This window comes from Orbicella franksi, chromosome 6 (assembly GCF_964199315.1).
Source record: "Orbicella franksi chromosome 6, jaOrbFran1.1, whole genome shotgun sequence".
Taxonomy (NCBI): domain Eukaryota; kingdom Metazoa; phylum Cnidaria; class Anthozoa; order Scleractinia; family Merulinidae; genus Orbicella; species Orbicella franksi.
In genome coordinates, this window is record NC_138150.1 from 25385219 (window position 1) to 25405042 (window position 19824).

General features: G+C 38.9%; 1 protein-coding gene across 1 annotated transcript in view; it reads right to left on the bottom strand.

Moving 5' to 3' along the window:
* Positions 1 to 11751, bottom strand: part of LOC145490660 (protein sidekick-2-like) — a 29838-nt gene extending 18087 nt beyond the window's left edge. The window contains exons 1-9 of the mRNA XM_081469744.1: positions 11141 to 11751; positions 7495 to 7797; positions 6819 to 7106; positions 5175 to 5289; positions 3883 to 4076; positions 3095 to 3370; positions 1962 to 2240; positions 1369 to 1644; positions 417 to 722 (exon numbers count right to left, since the gene is read on the bottom strand). Of these exons, the coding sequence (XP_081325870.1) occupies positions 417 to 722; positions 1369 to 1644; positions 1962 to 2240; positions 3095 to 3370; positions 3883 to 4076; positions 5175 to 5289; positions 6819 to 7106; positions 7495 to 7797; positions 11141 to 11201 (2098 nt within the window). The 5' untranslated portion in view covers positions 11202 to 11751. The remainder of the gene's footprint in view (positions 1 to 416; positions 723 to 1368; positions 1645 to 1961; positions 2241 to 3094; positions 3371 to 3882; positions 4077 to 5174; positions 5290 to 6818; positions 7107 to 7494; positions 7798 to 11140) is intronic.
* Between the last annotated feature and the right edge of the window lie 8073 nt (positions 11752 to 19824).

The window sequence follows — 19824 nt, forward strand, 5'->3', positions numbered from 1 at the left end:
AGTCCTCTAGTAGCGTAGTCAATTGAAATGCAGGATTTGCATTAGTCCACTAGTTGGGTGATAATAATAGGTATTATCCTTTGTCCTGGTGTGTTGTATTTGAAATAGCGGAAAATACAAAATTGTACCAAGGGTAATATTGGACCACAACAGCTAGATGTACATATAAAGGACGTCATGCTAAACGCCTGAGTTAATAAACCACGTGCTAAAAGCACAATTATGACAACATAACGGACGAAATTCGTTTCGCAAACCAGTTTGACTCGCATTTCATCCACGAGATGACATTGTTTTGTGTGTCCCGGTCGCGTAAACTGGAAATAACTAATCACTGTACTCGCCCGGTGAGAGCCAAACCTCTTGGTGGTATAAATTACAACGAATACTGAGAGTATGTCGTTAGTAACACTTACCTGCTATAAGTGTTCTAATCACTCCTGATGCTCCACTTGGTGTTCCTTCTCCAACTGAATTGACGGCACGTACATGGAACTGGTATTGCGTGTGCGGAGAGAGATTGCGGAGGGTGACGGACATCTGTCTGTCAGATGGATTGATGTCATCTTTGTGGAGGTTCCAGTTGTTAGAGCCCTTCTTGGTGTACACGTTGTAGGATGTGATGGGGCTGTTTCCGTCGTAACCGGGTGGAAACCAAGACAGGCGGACTGAAGTGGTTTGTATGTCACTCACCACTGGAGTGCTTGGGGCCAGGGGGGTTTCTGATCAGACAAAAATGTTTATAAGACTTTTTCCTTTTTTCCAGCGCTAATTTACAAATCATTCGCTAAAAGCATCAGGGATATTCTTGAAGGAAATTCATCACAAAATTTGGAGATATTGTGACTGGTAACAAGAGTGATAACTGGCAACTTAAACTTTGAAAAAAACAAACAAACAAACAAAGAGAAGAATATTTCGTTTGCTGCCAGCTAATAAAAACTTAGCAACATCCCCGCTTTTATGCTCTTACGCGTCTCTCAAAGGCTTTTTTTAGTAGCTCCCTTATTAAAATAATAATACAAAAGATTTTGACGCACCCAGTTCTCAGTCATTCGGACAGCGCACGGAGCCAAAAAAAAAAAAACGTTTCGATGACGACCAAACGGGGACATGTTAATGTTTATCAGTAGCGGTCGATGCGCTTAGCTACAACTAGCTAGTTCTCAAGCATGCCACTTAAATAAACAAAATAGGCTTAATTACAAACATGACCGTACATGACCGAGGAGCTGAATTAGCATCTACCGAGAAACAACTCCAGCTTAGTGGTCAGAGCGGAACTTGAACCCGCGACCTCCAGCGCCCTGATCACTGGGCCAGGCCGCCTCCCCTCACCAACAGATTGTAATGAATGCGAGCGTTTACCTTGAACACTCATTGTGCCACTTGTGGCAGCATTTCCCGCCACAGACTCCACGCGGCACTTATACGTCCCGGCATCTATCTCTTGTACTGTGGTTATACGCAGTGATCCATCAGCTTGTACCGTCATCCGGGCCGTGTCGACTGGAGAGCCATCTTTAGTCCAGGTCCATTTCACTGTTATACCCGGGTCTTTTTGCACTGCACATTGAAGGGTTTTTGGCAGACCTTTAGTGGCTTGAATCTGGCTTGGCAGTGGTGTGGTGATCACAGTTTTAACTGCACCAAACACAGAGAAAACAAAAAAAATGTTTTTCACTTAACACCTTCATGAGAGACAAATCGTGTGCAAGACGATGTGAAAGGGAGACTTGATTGATCAATTAAGGCCTGAAAAAATATATTTCAGGTTTGAATGGTGTGGACTGGTTCGAGGGTCTTGTAAAATTGGCCTCCTTCGAAAATCGCAAGAAAGCGAAATAGCGCATTCAGCAAAAAGACAAACAACGTCTTGCCGCTTTAAAAAGTAGCTTCACTTACAAAAATACACCTGTAACTTTAAAAGAAGGGCGAGTGGTCATATTTGAACAACTTACTTAACACTCTGAGCGTGGCGTTTGCTCGTTTTGAGCCCAGGCTGTTGGTTGCTACACACGTGTACTTTCCACTATCGCTTTTCTGACTTCGACTAATCTGCAATGAGCCAGTGTTCTTCTGGAAAAAGCGAGGGTTACTGGCGAAGTTGATATTTTGATCATTCTTTTGCCAGGTTATGGTGGGCGTAGGACTCCCTCGTCCTTGACACTGCAGCTCCACAGTTTCATTCACGATCGCATCTGTGTTCTTTGGCGGCACATCTATCCATACTGGTAAAGCTACAAACCACCAAAAGTAGCATTGTCAATAACACATATTAATCACGAAAGTCTGGTTTCTGGTTGGTCCTCCTCGCAACTATGTTTCATTAAGCCCAAGCCAGACAAGTATGGGAGTTCACAATACAGGAATCTTTGTTTACAATATTTGCCTCATCAGCATAATTCAGGGTGTTTCCCACTGGAAGAAAAATTTCAGTTTGAATTTTCAGACATTTTTTAGGTGACGAATGGAAAAGCATTTTCCAGAATTTCCGGAACCTTATGAGGTATACGGAAATTTTCAGGAATTTCCATTCAATTTTTGGTTGAATGGTTCGCTTTTCGGGCATTCAGCAATTTCTGGATTTTCTGGAAACTTTCCACGGAAATTTCCATACCATTTGTCCCCGTTTCGAACTTTTCTGAATTTTTTGTTGAATGGAAAGCGCCCCCAGTTTCTGAACAAGTTGCAAAAATATCAGTTCTGAATATTGGAATGGCATAGCACGATTAATTGTAACTGCGAATAATTACAGTTCTCGCCCAGTGGGCAATATTGAACGAATGCTACCTGTTTCGTACCCAATCGAGTTCGCACCCCTGAACTCATTATAAACTTTCTATTTCGAGTTTGCTTTCACCCTCAATGGATTAAAGAACGAGAAATAAACATGTTTTGTGTGATTTTGTTTCAATATGCCCACAATGTTGTCTTTTTTGCTCGGTAAGAGGAAGATAAATTATAAGCACTTGATCGCAAGTTGAGAAGATGTGGGCACGAACTCGCCAGGTGCGAACTCGGTGAGTGCGAACTCCCTTGCGTGCGAAACCTCCAGCTACCTATTGAACCACAGCATATACTTGATACTTACTTTTTACGTTTAATGTAGCTTTAGATATTGCCTCGCCACCATCATTTGTTGCCACACATTGCACAGTCCCTTTATCTCCAGATTGAAGACTTGTGAATTTGAGTTCGTTTTTACTGTTAACTTGAATTCGTCCTACATTTGATGGGGCAACTTTTTGCCCGTTATGGAACCAAGTAATTTGGGGTTTTGGAGAACCGGTGGCATTACATTTAAACACAACTGATTCCTGAGGGTACTTGTCCGCCATGGTCGGTTGTACTGTGAAGGTGGGCTTCTCTAAAGAACAAGGTAATTATATTGATACGGTTAAAAGCATAACTGTGACATTGATTACAAAATATTGCAACACCTGTCTGTATTCAACAGTCAAGGACAACAGGGGACAGTTCTATACACGCACATATGGTAGGAAGTGTTGACTACATGTGCAACAAGAATTTCACCCGTTTTTTACCAAAGGTCTTCCAGCTGTGTAGAATAATCATCTTCTCCATTGGGGGCACCTTTTTTCTGCAACTTTGGCTCACCAGAAGAAACTCACCGATGTATATACCACAATCAGTTACTAAAGTACAATTTTTTTACAAGAACTGACACAAAAATCCTTATATTTATCAACAGAGGTCGATAAACTCGACTGGAAGAAAACAATATTTACTATTAAGATAAAGTTAATGCTGAGATCCTTAGTCTTCAGATTTCACCAGAAGCGATTGATTAATAACATTTGTAGGCATCACATCTAATATAATTCGGTAACCGTCAAAATAATACTTGTCAATAAATACCAATTATGGTCAGGTTTGCTCTTTGGCTTATTTGCTGGCCATCATTGGGGTTGGTAGCTCGGCACTCGTAGAATCCTTCATCAGATTTGCCAGGATTAAGCACTGTAAGTCTCTTCTTGTATGACCCAAAGGAAAATTTGGCATTCTGAGAAATCTGTTGTCCACCTTTCCACCATGATATGGTAGGCATGGGTCTATAGCATAAACAAATAATAATTTGCATCTACCGGTAAATGGCTCACAAATTTATAATTTATCACAAATTTATAATCTTGTCAACCTACAATGGGCGACAAAAGTGTTGAGACACTTGCCAGTTAAATTCTATTTTCTATTTTCTATTTTCTTGGACACATTTTCCCCCCTTCCCTCCCAAACAATGTTGATTTTTCTATTTCTTAGACTGCACAGACCACAGTGCCTACACAACATTGAATTTGGCTGCCAGGGGTATCAGAGAATTAGCACTACACGCAAATAAAATGGAACAAGTGCTTAAATATCAAAAAACGTCATTTCCTAAAAGTGTCTCGACTACTTTTGTCGCCCATTGTAGCACATCACAGTAAAGTTTGATTTTTTAATATCCTTCTGTCACCTCCTTTTAGAGCTGGCTAGAGACCCTCTGCAGGTATACCCGACATAATACAAGTCATAACGATTGCCCTTAAAATAATAAAATTATAATTATAATTAAATGTTTTACAGTATTTAGAGTGGAAGCCACATCAGCCATAGCTGGTTGTCATGCAGCTCCTCAATCCTGGTCGAATTGGAATTTGGATTTACTATTGGTTTTTGTGAAGGGAGGAAAACTCAACCCATATATGGCACTGGGCTGGAACTGAATCCAGTGGCCACAAACAATGATCTAAGAGATTGAACAAACGATTTAGTCAGAATGTGGATAATTTGTGAAAATACGCTGAAATACACATTGCACACCCCCCTAGTAAGCCTACAGTGTATTTTACAGTACACACATATTCAATATTGTGGAACACCAATTTGTGAACCCACGAAGGCTGATTGTTCTTGAATAAACCCCTCAATTACGTGTATGCAGGGCTGTGCCTAGAAGCACCCAGGTGCATAGGCAACTAACTTATACCTTCAGGCAACTGGAAAAACTTGCTTTTTTTCATACAAGCTTGCAACATAATGGCTGGGCACCCAGGATTTCCTGGTTAGGAACCTTTGGGCTCCTTACAATTTTTTTTAGGCACAGCCTTGTGTATGTGATAGCATTTGAATGGATGTACACATCTAAACTGATTACTATCAGTCAGTACCTTCCACTTGCAAAGCACTCAAATGTAACCCCAGATGTTGTTCCTTTTATAGCCACCTGGTTAGTGGGGCCAAGAATTATACTTGGTGTTGAAGGTATCGAACTTGGACTTCGTCCTGCAAAATAATGAAAACATGTCTTAAGTTGAATTCAGAATTGCAGACCCAACTGCCCCATGCTGTCAGAGATTACAGTGGAGCTTTTACGGCCCAAAGGGCCACCAAGCGGAGCCCCATACTCATATAGGAAAGAAAAGGAAACTGATGAGTTGATTTTCTAATGGTTATCATGGCTAGCAGTATTGCTCGTGGGTGCGTACGCATGACAGCGACAGAGTCACAAATAATAGGTTGACAGAGAGATGCAGCCTTCATTTACGGTATACTTCTTTGGTATTGGACATCCATGCTATGATCAATTGACACCTGTCAAAACAAGGAATCCGCTGACCAGTATCATGTGACCATATCACTGGCTCAAGTTTACAGCTCATCGAGGTCACATGTTTTTTTGAAGTTGACCGCTGACCAAGGGCTGGTTTTTCGATTGGATCAAAGGCTCATGTCAGGTTAACTTGTTGAAAACAGGGCAGGATTATTCAGAAGCTGGTTAACACTAACCCAGGATTAAAAGTTAACCGAATTGTAACTTTTTCTTCCATACAAATGTTTTTTGCTACTTTGTTTTGTGTATATGGTGATTATCAAAACTTAAAACAGAAGGCCAAACAATATACAGAAAACTTCACTGCAAAGTTACAAAACTCAAATCAAAATTCTACCGTTTCCTGGGTTAGCTTAATCCGGCTCTGAACACCCTGGCCCAAGAGCTATGCTTTTAGGCTGGCCTAAATCTGTATATTACCAGTTTACAAAGAATGGAAACAGTATGTACTGTATGTAACTTGTGGGAATCATAGTGGCCTCATGGTTAGTGAGCTTGTCTCCAGATCAAGGGGTCCAGGTTCGATCCCTGGCTGGGGACAGTGTGTTGTGTTCTTGGGCAAAACACTAAATAGACTCTCACAGCACCTCTTTCCACTCAGGTGTATAAATGGGTGCTATGGGTAACCCTGCGATGGATGAACACCCCATCCAGGGTGAAATAGAAATACTCCTAGTCACTTCATGCTACTGAAACCGTGATAACCTCCAGCCTGATGGGCCACTTAGCTCGTATACAGACTTTATCTTTACCTTTATACAATGTATGTCACTAGGATCACTGCAACCTTAATGTAGTTACATGTACATGTACTTAGTTTGGAAGAACTTCATGAAAATAAAAGAGGCAAATTTTGTGAGACTTCCCTAAAGTGAACACAAGTCATCTCATGTCAGCACTCATGCATGAAAGTCCTGACCAAATTAAATCAACATCTTTTTTGTCAAACTACTACCTGGCTGTCCCTACAGGAAGCCTACTTAACAGAGTGACAAGTAGACAAAAGGTGAAAACAGATGTAAAGACTTGCAAAGTCCTCTGTTTGGCAAAGCCTTTAGAAGATAAAATTGTGAATTACACATGAAATTTACATGAATGACTTTTAACTGTTTTATCCATTTTCATTAGTATACACATTGTAAAATGTACATTTACTTCAGAAACACAATTAAGCTACCAGCTGGATGTACATGTATCTTACCTGTTACACCTAATGCAATTGTTCCTCTGTTAAATGATTGGCCAGTCACAGTGTTCTCTACTTTAGACTCGTAGTTACCAGCGTCGTTCACATCAACATTTCCGATGTAGAGGTTTCCAGTGGCAGAGAAACTAATACGTTGACTCTCAGAAAGTGCACTACCAGATTTTGTCCAGGTTATTGTGGGCTTGGGGAAGCTTTTAACAACAGGATAATCATAACTAAATTTGCCGCCTTGCAGTGCACTTGCACTCACAGATACACCAGCATTTGGAAAGGCTTCAAGATCTGAGAAGTAAGAAGCAAAGCACAACCCTCAGTTCTGCATGAACACGTACATATACATGTATTACCATAGACATCCTGTAGGGCAGAGAGAAATAACAGGATTCATACCCTCTGATCAAATGATTTGGGACATGTGTCAGTTCAAATTTCTTAAGATATTCGAAATGTTTGCTTTAAAAAAAAAAGTAGAAGAAGAGTTAACAGCAGCTGCTCGTCCAGACATTTCACTAAACAAAGCCTTCCATGAAAAACATCCATGGGTATTTCATTCTTTTAGCTGCCTGTACAGTATGTGACTGTAAGAAATTATGCTGCCTTAGAAAAAACAAATGACATACTTTACATGACTGTATGCATGCACAGTCAAATAAAATACTAGATCACTCACATGCCACTTGAATCACCAGTCGTTTGGACCTCACTTTTCCAGCAGCATTCGCTGCAACACAGTAGAAGTAGCCGTCATCCTGAGTATGGTTGAGATTGCTGATTGTAAGTTTGCCAGTATTTGACTGGAGTGTATATCTACTTAACAACATGTCCTTACTGTTGCCCTCAAAATCTGTTGCAAACCATTCATAAGTGATCAGTGAGCTGCCCGTGGCTGTGGCTTGGCAGTGAAGGTCTAGGGTACCTCCCTGTCTAAAGTTTGCAGGAGTTTTGTCAACTGATGAGATCGATGGAGGGCTGTCTAGAGTGAAAAAAAGCACATCCACAAGTCAATTTGACGAACATAGAAACATACAGTCATGGATTACATGACAAGTCACACACCTTGGGCATAAGTCTCACACCCTTAGGCCGAAAACTTTGATCTCATGCCTAAGGAAAAAATTCTCAAACCTAGCTGATTTGAGCTATTACAACCTTAAAATAACACACATTTAAAATCACGGACTTTTATAGTGAATTCTATGCTTGCTTGTGTGTCAAAGATAAGAATTCAAAAATTCAAAAATGTTCCCACATGAAGCTTTCTCACCGTGCACAAAGCCACATGTACATGTAGTCGTACATACATACCTAACATACATACATACATAACTTCATTGTCACTCAAATTTATAGGGTAGCTAGTGCACTGCAAGTTACCCTCTCCTCCTCTTCCCCCCCCCCCCGTCCACCCCCTACCATACAAGACAAGAGAAACGTGTCTTAAATTAAAATGACCCTGGCCAAAGCTGACATTAAAACCAAGACAATAATACAATTATTGTTCTGCAGATATCTTTTACTAGCTTGACCAGGTTTAGTTAAATGCTTAACATGTCTTTGAATATAATTACACATACCACAAAATACAAATGTACTGTGTCCTTGAATTTAAAAGTTCTTATTAACTTGCCTTCCAAAGAGAGAGGCCTTGAATAACAATATATGAAGGTGACATAGTGAATAGATGAAAGACATAGATGTATGTTGTGATTGAAACATGATATACATCGTATGAATGGTGATTGATCTCTGTAGTGTGCTTGCAAGCCATCTATTGTAAGCAATGACCTTTTTTGCTTGAAAAATAATGTTTTTTCTTACCAATACAAGGAGGGTAATAAAAACAATTAGGCATGCCACTTGCAAAAGCTTTCAAAATATGCATGGATGCTCCATGTACTTATGCTAAGAAGCACTGACAAATTCTTTAGCAAACTTTATGTCTGCACTTATTTTCGAGCCAGACAAGATTATGTGGTTATTGTCTACAGATACAATGTAAACATCAATCACATTTCTAAAGGAATTATCCAAAAGTTTACATCAATCTGACCCTTTAATCTACCATCATAGAAATATTTTTCATACCTTTTTGGTGTACATCACAATATAATGTCACTCAAGAGGAAGTTAACTAAATGGCTCTTTTGCCAAGAAGAGATTCACAATAAGATATGAAACTTAATTCAAAATGGGGCAATAAATGATCAAATATGGTGTATCCCTTAAATGTTTTATAGAGGTCATAACAAGACAAGTAAAATACTGATTGTGTATGTGTCACATGGACATAATTTTACATTGTGCCAGTACTGTATAATATTGCAAGGCAGGATTTGAACAGGCTGATATTTTAATCTAACTTTTTCAACCAGGAAATTGAACTATGTTTAAATATTTGAAATGCCCATTGACTTATGCATATTGTTTAAAAGGTGAAACTGTTTTGACGCTTTAAGTTGGGACAATTCACATAATTATGGGCATAATCTTTGACTAAAAATTTTGGATACACATAAGGTACATGTACATGAAGATGTACACCATGATTACAGAATATGGACAGACTAGAATAGCCACAAGTTGACCAGACTTTTAGATCATCTGAGGGTGACGATTGGCCATTGATTTCAGCAAATTTACCATCCATGTCCAGTAGTACAACCAGATAATGACAATTGTTCACTGCATTCGTCTAATTAGGTCCCTGTTCTAGTGAAAATACAGCTATAAAAGGTTTGACCCATTATCTTGAATTGAAAACCAAAGAAAAGAGATACATGTAGCATTGTGAAACAGAAGACACTCTTAATTATCTTCCTTTGACACATGCATACATGTAGCTTGTTATATGCATGCCTCACATATATTTTTACATGCAGCCAAACATATGCAAAATAATACAAATTTACATCAAGATCAAATATAGAAATTAAGAAATGCTAACTTTGACGAACTTATTAATTAATTAGTGACCTAAAGTTGTGAAAGTGAATCAACTTTTGAAGGTTCCTACATTAGCCTCGGGGCACAGACTGCACTGTTGATTGATAAAGAAAAACCTCTGGCAAAGATCAATAAATTCTTTTGTTACTTTGGCCACTTAGATTCTGAAGTACAAGGAAGCAATGCAAACATCAATAATACTTGCTTTTTTTCACTAAAGTAAAGCATTTTAAGACTTCGTAACACGGAAAAAAAGCTGGATAATTCATACATATGTATTATATAACAACAACGTCAACACATTAAAATGTCGCAATTTCTTCTTCTATCTGCATATTGTGTGCAGGTGTTAACTTTAGTTTTAAAACAACAGGAATTTTTTTCTATAATTAAGGCTTTCTGTTATGAAAGAAATCAAAACCGACGAGTTTTTCTTTCCCCAAAATACGAAACGTAGCAAAAATGAGAGCTCACGCGATGCGATGTACATGTACTATTCAAGGAAGTACGTTCATGTGCAATCGCTAGAGATGGTTTAATTTTACTACGTAGCAAAAAATACACGGAACTAAAACCCTTAAATGAAACTTAACGATTTGCTACAAACACATTTCATTATTGTGAAAGGAAATCCTAGAAAAATATTAAACAAAATAAGCTCGCAAGCAAGACCATAACATAAGGTAATGTTTACATTTGCAATGTTCTCGCCGCAACACGAAGGATTCTTGAATAAATCGCATTTTAATAATCACCCACAGCTAGAGAATAGACTAAGCGAATTTCATGCTGGGATTAAAAAAAAATCGAGAGCTTTAAAATGTGACTAACTGACAGAAACTGTAAAGCGATCAAAGGTCTGCATGCCAAATGCTGCATAAATATTCGCCAGTTTCGAGTTGTTAATTGCAGTGCAACTGTGGATTTCAGCCCTAATAAATGAATCACGCAAATAATGAAATTTATATTTAGAACGCGTAGCGTGATTCACTAGTAACTCACGCCAAAATCGACGCTAAATAAGAAGGCTGTTACTGGAAGGCAACAAAGTTTACTTGTGAATTTCTATGTTTACTTCAGGTGTCAACCGAACATATCATTCGACATGGTCATCGCGAGTCTAATACACAAATTATGCAAATACTGAACAGTCTTCAGTTTCTACGACATAAGAGACCAAAAATATCATTATAAATGTAAGGTAACGAAGATGAAAGTCGAATTCGACGCTGCCTAGGCTATATGTTCACGCTAACTGGTCACGGCTGATAGTGACTGTACACTTGCATGAAAATTTTTCCAGCTGAAGATAGAATACTACACAACGCCTCACCACTACTACCAATACTACTACATAAACATTTGAAACATACCTGCTTTTACTGCGATCCAACAAAAGAGAAGAAACAAAAGTCCACTTTGTTGATGAACCATAGTAAACGTGGATTAGTGAAGCGGTTAAACTGTGCCAGCGGCGAAGTCTGTATTTTCCATCAACGAAATACACAAAACAGAGGTTGACTCCAAATATTAGGTTTCCTCCCCGCGCTCTCGCGAAACGTGCGAAGTCCCTTCTTCTGTGAGAATGTTATGCACTATGTCGCGTGGACTAAAATAGTTGTCGTCTATTTACGCAGCTCAGCAAAGGAGCTTTGACTTGTCCCAGATTAATAATTATTGTTGCTCACGGCAAGTCAACACAGCCTTGGCAGTCGATCGATCGTCGCGAAGGAAATCAAATCCCTCCGATCATCCAAGATTTCACTCCTATTTCTTTCAAACCCTTCCGCTCGCGAGGCACTCGCATTCTCGTCAATACACTTAAACTAAAGTGGTCTGCGCATTTCTGGATTTCCTCGACGAGAACAATTCTTCGGATGATTCAAACTTTCGAACGGAAACACAACATTGTCGATGACCACTCTACACAAAGCACAACAAAAGCTATAGGTCACGTGTATTGTGCAGAGTGATAGGATTGGTTAATAATTAAAAAATATTACCTCACGCTTCGGAACCTAAGAACAAAGAAAGGATTATGTGACAATCAAATTCTTTGTCCTTTGAAAAAACAAAATATTTGCATTTCAAAAGAATAAAACTGCACATCCAATATATGACACATTAAAGCATTAAGTGACTCGTCTGAAAAACTCATTAGAAAAACTATTTCAAGTAATTTGTGGCAAAGTTTTGGAATTTTCAGCGGAAAGTTGCTCAGTTTCGAAGAAGTCTATGTTTTTTCTGAGTATCATAGCACTTTTCTTCGTGAGATAAGTGAGCCTTATTTCTTGGTGGGTCAGTCGCTAAATTGTTGCGCACGCGAATAAAGCAAGCCGATAATTACATTCGCTTGCTGTTTTCATGTGGGCGTACTGATTATTACTCAGCACCCACTCGAGCTCAAACTTCGGACTTCAGTAAAATTCAGTTTACATTGCAACACTGGAGACAACGTATTACATAAAGCACCATGCTGAGCCAGTTGAACCTTGACTGCTTGGAGCAACTTTTATCAATATTCTATCGACCTCATAATATGGTTCCCACAGATACTACAGGCTGCAAATTCTGTTTCTAAAAGCCACTGGACCGTTGCCATAAGAATACCTGGATTATTTGTCATTAAGAATATTCTTTCTCGGAAAGCCAATACGAGGTTGACGATGTCTCGTCAAGAAAAAAACTTGCAGAGTTAAAATCATGTACAAGCGGCTATTATAAAGAACTAATTACCAAGTGGCAAATCACACACGCAGGGGTGTTTTGCCGCGGAATTACACAAAAACAATGCAAAGCAAATTGATTTGGTCTTTTGAAAGAAGCAGTGCAACTAATGCTTAGCCACTAGCTATGGATTTGCTCAAAGAAAGGCCTGATGGATTTGATTATCCACTCAACACGACGCACGCTTTGCTTGCAGCTCATAAGTGTGTCAGCCAACGTTCTCTTGGCACTGCGCAGTGCCACTCAAAAGTTAATTTGCAAGATAAATGATAATTTGCGAGATTGATAGAAAGTTGTTGCAATCATGACAACAATACCGTATGTTGATTGGTGGGACTGATTAGACACGACGTCTGGATCAGCTGCATACCAGATAGAAATTTAATAACCTACAGACTAGAACTGACGGATACTCAGTGTTTGCAAACATCACGTTCTACTACAGCAGGAGTCAAACGGTGCACATTTACTTTCAAGAGTTCCTTCAGTCCGTCTCATAACGTTCAAAAGTGACAATCTATAAAGGGGGGAGGGGTGGGGGTTCAAAAAAACATTGTTTTCTATATTAGCTGTAACTGGCTCACAGCTGTTTTACGTTGACAATGCTATGAGTTTCACAAAAAAATGAGTTCGCGCCTCATTTATTTGTCGCTTGAGAAATTTGTGATCACTCTCAAAGTTGTTGAAAGAATCTTTACTTTCCCGGGCGGGGTTCATGTTGAAAGGTCGACTGACCATGATAGGGCGGAATAGTGGGAGCAATTCCTTTCAATGTGCATGCGACAGTCCAGTTTTAAAATTTAGCCTTTGATACGAGAGCACTATTCGACAAGGAACTAGGCTCTGTGGCGTATCTTTTACAGGGTATGTTTGTGGTTTGCTACTAAAAGCGTGCTATACTCGCATTTAGGGCGGATATATATGAGCTAAAAGTCAATAAATGCTGCAAATTTTGTCATGTCTAAGCCACAGTCAGCATGAATTCTCTGGCCAGGGGTGATCATGAGTGAAAACTCCACAAAGGCTTAAATTTGTCCCTCTGTGTTTGTGCATTTGAATTAAGCCAGAAGGGCCCCAAGTCGCACTGCGGAGTGTGCGGCAGGCACGCGCGGGACATTTTCCATCGAACTTAAAATGAGGTAGAACAACTTAATACAAAACTTGTGAAACTAAACTGAACAAATTAAAACGATAAATAGCAATAAGCTAGGTGCAAACCGTTCTTGCAGTTAATTAAAAATCACTGAATCAGAACAAAAAAACAACAAAGGTTACACTCTGAATTAGATGAGTTCTTCCTAATTCGCATACTAGTCAAACCCCCTCCGTTTTGGGTTTATGGTTTTGGTTTTCTCGGATTTTTTAAGTAAAATTCATCGAAATACTCATGTCAGAAATAAAGCTCCTGAGAAAATAATGTTGCGCGGAAACCGTTCAAAAGAGCTTTTGAATTAAGCGTGTCTTTGTCAAAAGAACAAAAAGGAAACCAGCAGGAGCCCGATCCACGGTTAACTGGAGTTATTATTCTGACCTCGGTTTCCATTTTTTTGACACGAAGACGGCTGGTGACTTGTTTTCTTTGTGAGGATGCTGTACATCAAACTGTGTATCATAAAGGATTTGTCGACTTCGGTAAACTTTAAGTGCAAATTTTGCTCACCCATCGAGTAATTGTAAGCACTCTTGCTCAAAGGTCGATGTCTTTTAAAGCAGCGGTTGGCAACGAACGAAAGACGCCGGAACTATGGTTTTGTCTAGAGAAGAAAGGATTAATTAATTCTGAGATACAAGAGAAGTTTAGAAGGAAAATTCGTATACGACGGACGCCAAACATAAATCCGATAAAAGACACGAAGACAGCTTTCCGTCAACAACTGATTTATCGGAAAATTTGTATCACTTGGCGATAAAATCTCAGTGGAGGAAGCCAAGACTTCCGTCTAAAAATCTGTCCAGGAATTAACCAGTCCTAAAACGGCAGAAACTCGATTGACGCCAAGAATAAAACTTTAGAAACTGAATTCTGCTGTTAGACCGTTATTTTCAAATTAGTTTTTAGAAAGGAAAAGCACACATTCACAAGAGCAAACAGATCGGGGATTCCGGCTGGTGATTCTGAGAGAGATAAGACTCCATCTTGCTGTGACTCGCTTTATAACCGACGTCGATTTATTCCAGTTACAAATAAATTCAGCGGGTTAGATGGATTAGCTCTTTTTATCTGAATTCGACCACTGAACAGTAATCCCTGGATCGATAACCGCATATAGCGTGTTTGCTCATTTTTACATGGGGCTTATTCGACGATATGCCGCAAAAACAACAAAATATCATTGAGCTGTCTCTTGAATTACTCACGTAGTGATATGGCGCATGAAACAATGTAATGAAAAGAACAACGAGCATACATGAATGCCAAATAAAGTCAGAATTGTTTCAATATCAGTCCATTTAAGCCTTATGTTAAAACTGAAACCTCATGAATAGCTGTAAATAAAAATCAGTTGGCTTACGACATACGAATTCGCGATCAGTTTTTGTTCAGGAATGAAACTAACCGACGCATTTTTTAGCTTAAACAAAACTTTTAGCTTAAAAAAAACTAAGACATATCATTTATAACTAAGGTATAACCATCCTTCAAATTAACATAAACCCATCCCACTATAATCTTGAGAGAGGAAATATCTTAGACATATTAATTATAAAGACTTGTCATACGAAGGAGACGTCAAGTCTCTTCTTTACAATAAGTTAACCACGAAGCAACGCTGAACTAGTAAAGAAAGTAAAAGAAACCTTACCCAGAAGATCACAGATTATTTTTATCTTGGATATTTTTAAAATTGATATTCTTAAAATAGTGAGGTTTCAAATTATTTAGCACTTTATTAAATCCATTTTGAAATCACTGGCTATCCTTGCAATCTGATTGGCTCTCAATGGTGCGATTTATTCACGAATCGCACTATTTTTTGCTCTAAATCGCATCTTTTTCTCAGCCATTGAGAATGGGACAGTAAAATAAAACAACAAATCAGATTTCAATATTAGTTTAAAGTAAACAATAAAATTTCAGGAAAATGAAAGGCAAAAAGCCATTGTGTGGAGAATTTAGCAACTACTATTGCCAAAACTTTGTTGTTATTGTGTTTTTTTTTTTCCAAAAAACTTGACGAATGTAATTAATTACAGTTTCTAAATGACGATTATCAGCTCCTTCAGGCTGAACACCTACTTTAATGGAAGTTTCCAACTTTCAGTGTCCATTTAGATGAATATTTTGGCGATTTTTCTTCAACCTCTGCTCAAAATCCGTATGATACCGAGTCCAGTAAAACATAAACAAACGAAAACCACACAACAACAAATTCAGGGCCATCTCAAGAAGATAGATGTTTCCAGGTTTCTGGTAGTTTCAAACGAAGCAACAAAAGAGCTCGACTCTGTCGCTGTGAATAAACATAGTCAAAATACACTCCGCTCCACAAAACAGTGAATGATTGAACGTCTTACGAAGCTGGTGTTAGTCCCGCCATCTTGGAAATATCTTGAAACAAATGGCGCCGCAAGAACTTGACAAGGTCCTGAGTATTGAGTCCTTCGCCGAGGTTACAAAAAGAAACGGAGATGATAACGAGCTGGAATCCCTTAAAATCATGCCATTAAACGGTATGAAAGAAAAAAACGTACCATCCACTGGGCATCGTGCACTCGAGGGAGTTTCACAACTCAAAAGAAATCCATCGCAGAATTACGCAGGATGCACCCTCAAATTCCTTCTCCAAAGACAATGAAAAGTCTCAGCCTCAACCACAGAAGAAAGAAAGACCTTCCATCATTGATTCAAGCGACGAGAATTGAACTTTTATACCTGAAGCAGACTATTTTCCTTCTGACTTCAAAACCGCTTGTTTCTTTGTCATGCTCGGATGAGTTTTCGTCACATGACATCGTTTTGCATACCAAATGAGACGTAAAGCCGTTTCCGGTTCCGCTTTTTTTTTTAACAAACCGGCTACTGGAACAATACACCAAAAGTCTAAAAATTAAGGCGATAAAATTGTGCGATTTCAAAATGGATCTAATAAAGTGGCAATTGAACTTCATGTCGTGCAATTTTGGTCTGAAATCATACTTGTGATTTCAAATCGAACTCGCGCTACGCGCTCGTTCGATTTTGAAATCACGCGTATGATTTCAGACCAAATTGCACTCCACTCAGTTCAATTACCATTATTAATGATTATGCAAAGGATTATTTATCACCAATAATTCATGTTGTCGATTAATAAATCATTTCTTGTATTTGCGTAGCCTACGAACGCAGACGTATTTCCGGCTGTCGCTTCTGTCGCACGACTGCGAACCCGAGCCAGGAAACGATTTCTGTGACGTAGGAATTTTAAGCCAATCACAGTTTAGCTCAAGTAGCCCCAGAGCTACTGCGCGAGGTATTCACTGCGAGGAGCACTCGAGTTTCATTCTACCATGGAATCTGATTGATCAAAGAGAAACAAAAGTCATTACGTCACAGAAATCGTTTCCTGGCTCGGGTTCGCAGAGGTTCTTTTCGGCGGAGACAAGCGACAGCCGGAAATACGTCTGCGTTCGCAGGCTAGTATTTGCGGTAAGTTTATCTCCTTTGGACTGCTTTGACTGTCATGTTACCGATACGTTACAGCCAGTAAACCCACACTGGAAATTGGCCAGTGGAGGTGCCCTGTGACACGCAGGCGAGAAATTGGAATGCCTACAAACGCCCGGTTGTATCAGAATTTTTTCGTTATATCGAGATAATCGTATTATCCAAAGACTGTTTTTCTTGGTATTAAGAAATCTACCGTAAAATTCTGATGATAAGCCCTGAACTCATAGTTGCTAAAAAAGCTTTTTCGCTGGCTGATTTTCAGAAATAAAACATAGGCACGCAAGGTGTGCAGGAGTTATTTTTCGTTTATTAACAGTCGTGTGAATAAATGAAGTGTTGAACTGGCTTTATTATCAGGAGGAGGAATGGAGGCGCGGGGTGGAAGCAGTTACATATACGGAAGAATTTTTGCGCATCCTGAAGACTGATTTGAATTTAAATTTTCATGCGATGATAGGTATGGATAGTTTTACGTGAATAAAAGTATCGCGAGTGGTAAAACTCCCTAGTAAAAAGCACAAAACAAGTCCCACAGTCATTAAATGAACATCGCAAGTCTCTGAGCTTCTCTGGCCAACGTACTCTTACGAAACAAAACACAAGACAACTTCTACGATAGGGGCTTTTATAATTAACATAGCTTGAAAACTTTAGCTCAGTCCCTCTAAGCCCATGGTTGGTTGGTTCGTTTGTTTGTTTTCCTCAGTGGTTGGGGGAATGGAGGACGTTATTAGTTTTATTAGAATTTTGGCTTTTTCAAAACATATATTATTTTACTTGTATCGTAATTAATTCATGTTTTTCTGTCAACTCATTGAATCATGAAATATAGAAGTAGTTCCCGATTGATCGACAGAAAGTATCAGTACCGAACAAAGAAAAATCGTGTCATTTAGTGTTTTCATTTAAAACATTAATTTTCCTCAATGTGTAGCTTTCACCAGTTTGATATATACGACATCTATAGCCTGTTTGAAGCTAAAGCTGTCCTGGTGATGGTGAGAAATTAACCGGGCGAAGGAGAAAGTCCATCCCAAGTTTTTATTGAAATGGCAAGCAAGAAAGAAAATAAGTTTGATTTGCGATCTCATTGCAGTAGCGAGTGACAAGAAAGTGAAAGCAAGTGAAGGGTATGTGGATAGCATATTTGTACCAGTTCTCAATTGTAATTTGTATTTCTAAGTCAGAATTTGTTAATACTTCTATTGCGCGTGTTTACTTATCTAAATCAGCAATAACGACGCAATGAATGATTTGTCGGATCGAGAGATACGTATTGTACAGGAAGTTCAACGACAGAGCCGATAAGCTGGGTAGAGGTGAGTTTCAGAAATTAACAAAATGGCCTGGAGAAACTGATCATTTCAAAAGTAGAACATAATAATGGAGTCATTTCATATCAAATTTCTTATTTCTTATCAGTTTACGTTGAAGTACAGTCGAGCAGAAAGAGGTTTAAAACATGAAATCATTTTTCCCTAGATGACACAGGTTTCGTCTGTCTTTGACGTAAACTGCTTTTAAGATAAAATCTCCTGGAATAACACAATAATAAACTAAACCGCAAGAGGCATTGCAGACTCTTCACCTGCTGTTTGCTTAACGGCTTGAGCAATAAAAACTTCTATTCAGTTCTATTTATCATTCAGCACAGCAAGCTCTCTGCAATCTCTTCCTCATTTTGAGTTTCGATATGTTATGACATGTCATGTGCTGAATATATCAACATAAACACAACAAGCAAACAAATTACACGGCGAGCCGAAGGCGCACCAAGCAAGGTTTAACCAATGTAAACCATGGCAATACAAGACTATGGCTTTTAGTGGAAAACGTCATTGTGTTATCATGCTAGAAGTCATGAACCTAGCTACAATGAGCGACAAAAAGCGACCCAAACCGTATATACGTACCGAACATGCAAAAGAATTTCATTATCACATGATTGACTCGCTGTGATTGAGGTTCTGCGGAGCTGAACCAAGACGTCTCTTCTCCCCACTGCCTGCTTAGTGAAGGCATCAATCTATTACAGTCACGGCATTTAGATGGTATGTGACCATGACTCGTTTGTGAATTATGATTATAAATTTGTACACTGTTTAATTTCAATTATTCTTGAAAGCAATTCAGTGGGCATGTGACCAACAACTCTGCTTATCGTAAGTAATTCTTGAAAGCGTAAGCCTAAATTTTTCAAGTTTGTCTGACACACTTCTAGAATCTCAACCTTGTTCCTTGTCTACGCTGATTGCCTCGTTGATACGTTATAACTTTGAGATTTTGTTCAGTTAGTTATAAAAGAAATGTTTTTGTGCCCCGATAAAGCGATATACGACTCTTTTGACAACAGAGGCCTCCTAGCATTTTCAACGGAGTATGTATTGTTGCTACGACTGTGTAGACAAGAAATCCAACTGTTTTACGCCTAGTTACCTATTGAAGTAATTCAACCAAGAGTTTCAGAAGCTAATAACTTATTACAACGATTATATTTGTTAATCGACTCGTGAAAACCATTCTACTTCAAGTTACGTTGAAACTTAGAACAGTTGTGGCTACCAAGATCAGGTATACTACAACAATTCTTTTCTTTTTGGGGTTCTTTTGGTCACTTCACGTAAGCTATTGCTCATGCAGCTAAACGAATCAGTTTGAAAAACGTATCTATATAAATAA